General features: G+C 56.8%; 2 protein-coding genes across 2 annotated transcripts; both read left to right on the forward strand.

Moving 5' to 3' along the window:
• The first annotated feature begins 1273 nt into the window (after positions 1-1273).
• LOC149373785 (uncharacterized) lies at positions 1274-3430 on the forward strand. The gene is made up of 3 exons (XM_089595709.1): positions 1274-1641; positions 1702-2604; positions 2647-3430. Exons 1-3 carry the CDS (start codon positions 1274-1276, stop codon positions 3428-3430), a joined length of 2055 nt encoding a protein of 684 aa, XP_089451835.1.
• A 7-nt stretch (positions 3431-3437) lies between these two features.
• LOC149373786 (uncharacterized) lies at positions 3438-5220 on the forward strand. Its single transcript, XM_089595710.1, has 2 exons — positions 3438-3858; positions 3962-5220. The coding sequence occupies exons 1-2, from the start codon at positions 3438-3440 to the stop codon at positions 5218-5220; spliced, it is 1680 nt and encodes a 559-aa protein (XP_089451836.1).
• Positions 5221-5925: the final 705 nt, after the last annotated feature.

Here is a 5925-nt window from a genome sequence, read left to right on the forward strand (position 1 = left end):
ATGAAGATTCGGTGACCGTAAGAAAAAGTGCGATGTATGTGAATTACACAGATAATATACAAATATGTTTCAAGTGTTATGAAACAACTTTGATTAATTACTATTTACTTAAAGAGCGTTCATTATATAAAAAAATTCAAGTAATTGTTGAAATCAAATAAAAAGTATAATAACAAATACAAAATGTTATATAAAAATTACAGTAATGCATATTTTTGACTTCGACCAAAGCAAAAATCCAAAGTTTTGTGTAAGTGTGAGTAATAAATATGTTTCGTTCGACGATTGTCGGTCGGCCCCCCCTCCTGATCGTCTCGGCGCTTCATTACGCCGCTGCCGCTGGCATCGACGGCCTGTGCCGGGACCAGCTCAGTTCGTCTCCTGACACACAGGTTCACGCATCAGCTGGCCAGCTACAAGCCTCTACCAGCCAAGTCACACCAGCAGCAGCCAGCAAGCCGCTCGAGACAGCTAGTCCACCAACAATATCAGCAGAGCATAGTACGCAGACAGCACGCTATTCATTGTCGCCGGGTTTGCTTCCCTTGTACTCAACAAATAAAGAGTTTCTCAAACATTGGTCCTTCGAGCCGGATTCAGCAACAAGGAGAGGAAAGCCGGCACGATGTAAGTACGCATTAAGTCCTGCGTCTTGTGTTAATGCGCGTGTCTTGCACGTCCACGAGCGTTAATTAATGAAGCCGGAGGTCATGGCCACCACGCTGCCCATGATACGGATTGCGTGGCAGCCGTGGTTCTCGTTTGTCAGCCACCGCGGCCGCCATATCGCAGGCGTCGCCGACTGGAGCTCGCGAGTTAACGCGCGCTTGGGACCGCCATATTGGCTGCTCGCTGTGCGAGCGTTAGCCACTGCCGCCGCCATATTGCAGGCGTCGCCGACTGAAGCTCGCGCGCTCTGGACCGCCACGGCCGCCATGATGCCCGTGTCGCGGATTTGAGGTTTGGCTGCTCGCCGTGCGAGCTTTAGCCCCCGCGGCCGCCATTTTGCCCGCATCGCATGACTGCTGCTCACAAGTGCACGCGCACTCGAGACCACCACGGTCGCCGTGAGGCCCGTGTCGTGGATTTACATGCAGCCAACTGAGCGTCTGGCGCCTTGCTGCCTCGCTCGCAGAGTAGTCATCCTTTTCGAGCGCCTGGCGCCGTGTCGCCTCGCTTACAAAACAGTTGGCTCAGCAGAGCGACTTATAACTGATCAAGAAGCGTCCGCCTCGAGTTCCGTTGATGATTCAACGTCGAACTCGTTATATTCATGATTTTCAGGGAAACCGGACAGGCGTCAGCCCTGTTCGCCACCCAACAACGACTTGGCGACGTCATCGCTCGGTTCACGGCCGCTGTAAAGGCCACCGAGACAAGCCACTGGACCCCAGGCCTCGTCACGGCTCGGCTTGAGCTCTTGGACGCCTACTGGAATGACTTCCAGGTCAACCACGTGGGTTTGTTGACCGCAGAAACCACCGAACACGGCGACGCCGTATACGACATATATGCCGCCGCAGAGGCCAACTTCGTCGATGCCCGGTCACACCTGTATGACGCTCGGCTCGCACTAGCCCCGACCGGGGCCCACGGGGAAATCCGCCCAGCCGGAGAACCGGCACCACATCGTGGGCCCAAGTTGCCTACGATCACCATCCCGCCCTTCTCGGGACGATGAGAGGACTGGGAATCCTTCAGGGACCTGTTCCGAGCCCTCATACACGACGACAAGCAGCTAACGGACGTTGAGAGACTCTATTATTTAAAGTCACTCACTCAAGGCGATGCCAAGGCCGTCTTGGACTCCGTGCAGATCGTTGGGTCCAACTACCCGACAGCCTGGAGCCTACTCGAGGCCCGCTATGAGCATCGGCGGCTCCTCGTGCAGGACCACGTTGCGGCGCTCCGCAACATCAAGCCTCTGCGGGACGAGTCAGCTGGAGGTCTCCAAGCGCTGTTGGACACGCTTGAACGTCATCGCGATCAGCTTAGTGCTCTCGGCCGCCCTGTCGCCTCCTGGGATGATTGGTTCATCGCGTTTGCAGCAACGGGCATGGATGCCACCACAAGACGTGCTTGGGAAGACGAGCTGGAGAAGCTGGAGATTTCCAGCGACGTGCCCGGTGATTCCTGGGCCACCTTTACCATGCTGGCTGCGTTTCTGCGGCGCAGATGCCGCACTCTCAGCTCCGTAGAGGCTTCTCATCTAGCGCGCTCAGCTGGCTCCACCGGCTCACGAGGGCCCTCCTCGACGCACGCAGGGCGCAATTTCCGCTCCCTCACGACCCAGGAGGCCCCAGCGAACTGTCCGGCTTGTCATGAACCCCACTATCTCGGGCATTGCGGTCAGTTCCGGGATCTGAATCCAGCCGCCAAGATGCACATCGTATTCCAGGAGAAGTTATGCTTTAACTGCCTGAAGCCAGGGCACTCCCTGCATGACTGCCCCTCCAAGTCGGTCTGCCAGCGCTGCCGGGCGGCGCACCACAGTCTGCTGCACGACAGCCGCAAGCGCCGGTCCGAAGCTCCAGGATCTTCGGACCCACCCAAGCATGCGAAGCCAACCAGCTCCGATCTCCTTAAGACTCCTGATGAGTCCCGGCAATGACTCGCGGTGCTTCCGACCGCGCTCGTCCAACTCAGCGGTGGCCGGGGGCCCATCGTCACCGTGAGAGCCCTCCTCGACCCGTGCTCTGAGATCACGGCCATCTCTTTCAAGCCCGCTCGCCGCCTGAAGGCCCCTTTGGAGGATTCTAGAACCAGCGTATCAGGCATCGGCGGCGAACACGCCGTAAGGTCGACACTCCGCGCCAGCCTGCGCCTGATGCCAGGGGATGGCACCCCCAGTTTGCATCTGAAGGCGCTGTGCATACCCCACCTCGGTCTTTCAACTCCTGCGGCCCCGCTTGACCCCAGCATCCTGCGAGTCTGGGCCAGCCTGCAGGACCTCGCCGACCCCGACTTTGGCCTTCCTCGTGCGGTCAATATTCTCATCGGCGCTGAGGTCTACAGCCGTCTGCTGCGCCCTGGGTACCATCAGCGTGGAGAGATCGTCGGTCAGCATACAGCACTCGGCTGGACTCTAGTCGGGTGTGCTCCTGGGCGCCCCTTGGACAGCGCCGTCGCGTGTCCAACATTTCACGATGAGCTGGCTCCACCCTGGCATCGCGAGCTCGTCATGCTACTCCAGCGCTTTTGGGAACTTAAAGAGGTGCCCTCCGTCTGCCGCCGCACGCCCGATGACATCGACTGCGAGCGGATTTTCGCCAACTACCAGCGCGACGCGGACGGCCGTTATATCGTGCGTTTGCCTATGAAGCCCAATGCTGCACCGCTCCTCGGCGATAGCCTGGCTAGCGCCTTGGCCTCACTGCGATCTCTACACCGTCGCCTCCAGCGGGACTCAAAGATGGCGACCGAGTCGTAACCGCTTCATGAGCGAGTACCTCACCCTCGGTCATATGAAGCAGCTCTCCAGCCGAGAGCTCTCCGAACCGAGCGGCACGGTCTGCTACGTTCCGCACCACGGCATCTGGCAACACGGGAACCTTGGACCAAAGTTGCGCGTCGTGTTTAACGCCTCGCACCCAACCTCGAGCGGCTACAGCCTAAACGACATCCTGCACTCCGGGCCGAGACTCCAGGCCGCACTACCGACAGTCCTGCTGCGATGGCGAAGACATCGCGTCGCCTTCTGCAGCGATGTCCAGATGATGTTCCGCCAAATCTGGGTCGACCCGCGAGACGCAGACCTTGAGCGCATCGTCTGGAGCCCCGATCCGAGTCAGCCGCCTGTACACTATCAACTGCGCACCGTCACTTATGGCGCGACTTGCTCGCCCTACTTGTCACTGCGTGTGATTCAACAACTCTGCCATGACGAAGGACACTTGTGGCCGGACGCCGTATCTGTCGTCATGAACGATCGGTACGTGGATGACATCCTCTCGGGATCAAGTAATCGGTCTGCTGCGCTCAGGCGGATTTCCACTCCGGAAATGGGTCGCCAATGACGCCGAACTTCTGGCTGACCTCACCCAGGAAGCTTGCCTGCGCCCTACGTGGCGTGAGCTCAGCGACGCCGGCCTCGTCAGCGAGCTTGGCATCAGCTGGGACCCAGCCTCGGATACTTTCCGGCTCACACCCCCGGCAGCTCGAGAACAGGACACCAAGTGGAGCATCCTTGCTGGACTCGCGAGCCTCTTTGATCCTTGCGGTTGGCTCGCGCCGACCATACTCCAAGCCAAACTCCTTGTGCAGGATCTCTGGCGCGCCCGGTTAGATTGGGATGAGGTCGTGCCTGCATCAATGGCTCTTCGATGGTCAGCTTTCACCACTGAGCTGAAATCAATCCAAGGCTTCTCCATTCCACGTTGGATTGGATCTTCGGCTCCGTCGAAGATTCACCTCCACGCCTTTTCAGACGCCAGCCGCCGCGCGATGGGCGCGGTGGTGTACTCCCAGCTGCAGGACTCCTCAGGGCAAGTCCGCTGCCACATTCTGCTGGCCAAGACGAAACTTGCGCCCATCCGAAGCCTCAAGCCGTCAGCCACACCCCAGGCTCGCATGACGATCCCTCGCCTTGAGCTGCGTGCCGCGCTGCTTGCTACGAAACTACTGCGCTTGGTCGTCAGCGAGTGGAATATCCCTTTTGAGCAATGCTACGCTTGGTGCGACTCCCAAGTCGTTCTACGCTGGCTCCGCTCCGAGTTCGACCTTCTCCGACTGTTCTCCGATCTGGGCGTCCTCCTGCGCACCCTCACCCACCTGCATCGGTGGGCGAGACTCCATCTCGGCCGAGCCCCTACACGACCGATGCTCTCAGCACCGACGGCTACCGAGTTGATTGATGCCTACCTCGCTTGCGTGCGCTTGAGCCAGCAGCGTGCCTTCTCTGATGAACTTGCACTGCTTCGCACGGGCCGCGCCCTTCTCAAGCGGCACCCACTGACATCGCTTGCAGCCTTCGTTCATACAGACGGCGTTCTGCGTGTGGGCGGTCGCCTCCAGCACGCCGAGATGACCTTCACGGAGCGACACCCACCCATCCTTGACGGCGCTTGCCCTCTCGTACGCGCTGTGATTGTCCGAACGGCGACGGGAGAATACACCAGGCCAATCACGAAAGTCACGCTGCTTCCCGTGATTACCCGGACCGCCTCTCAGCCTGCATCGCCCGGAGGCGAAACCGCTCTGGATACGGCGGGCGGGACTTGAAGTTTCGTTCCTGGAACGAGGCGGGCGGGATGTTTCGTTCGACGATATACTGTCGGTCGGCCCCCCCTCCTGATCGTCTCAGCGCTTCATTACGCCGCTGCCGCTGGCATCGACGGCCTGTGCCGGGACCAGCTCAGTTCGTCTCCTGACACACAGGTTCACGCATCAGCTGGCCAGCTACAAGCCTCTACCAGCCAAGTCACACCAGCAGCAGCCAGCAAGCCGCTCGAGACAGCTAGTCCACCAACAATATCAGCAGAGCATAGTACGCAGACAGCACGCTATTCATTGTCGCCGGGTTTGCTTCCCTTGTACTCAACAAATAAAGAGTTTCTCAAACAAAATATAAAAACTATAGTAAGTTTAATTTAATCCAATTTCGTTTTTTTATAATCTTTTTTTTTTCCTTCTTTAGTTTAACTGTTAAAAACTCATCTACAAACATACATCAGTTGCTGTACGCAGACCACATACGAAAGGTTTATATAAAATATAAAAAAAAGTGTACTGATTTATACAAGTTTCCTATGATACGCAAAAAAAATTACGCACCATGAACAATGAGAGAAATTATTCAACCGATACTTGATTTAAAGTAGTTGTATAACTTTTTACTCCCACCATTACTTGTACACATTTTTAATAAATGTATTTAAGAGTGTAATATACATACATGCATATTAAAATAGTTGCCACTTTTTTTTC

This window comes from Copidosoma floridanum, unplaced genomic scaffold (assembly GCF_036245765.1).
Source record: "Copidosoma floridanum isolate Cflo_tuat_1 unplaced genomic scaffold, Cflo_Japanese_pri ptg000027l, whole genome shotgun sequence".
Taxonomy (NCBI): domain Eukaryota; kingdom Metazoa; phylum Arthropoda; class Insecta; order Hymenoptera; family Encyrtidae; genus Copidosoma; species Copidosoma floridanum.

What these genes read in the sequence shown, in the direction of transcription:
- LOC149373785 (XM_089595709.1), top strand. Translation starts at nt 1,274, where the DNA reads ATGATTTTCAGGGAAACCGGACAGGCGTCAGCCCTGTTCGCCACCCAA. An exon ending in GCACCACATCGTGGGCCCAA is followed by an intron (nt 1,642 to 1,701) that starts GTTGCCTACGAT and finishes GGAATCCTTCAG; the next exon opens with GGACCTGTTCCGAGCCCTCA. An exon ending in AAGACTCCTGATGAGTCCCG is followed by an intron (nt 2,605 to 2,646) that starts GCAATGACTCGC and finishes CGTCCAACTCAG; the next exon opens with CGGTGGCCGGGGGCCCATCG.
- LOC149373786 (XM_089595710.1), top strand. Translation starts at nt 3,438, where the DNA reads ATGAGCGAGTACCTCACCCTCGGTCATATGAAGCAGCTCTCCAGCCGA. An exon ending in CTCGCCCTACTTGTCACTGC is followed by an intron (nt 3,859 to 3,961) that starts GTGTGATTCAAC and finishes CTCGGGATCAAG; the next exon opens with TAATCGGTCTGCTGCGCTCA.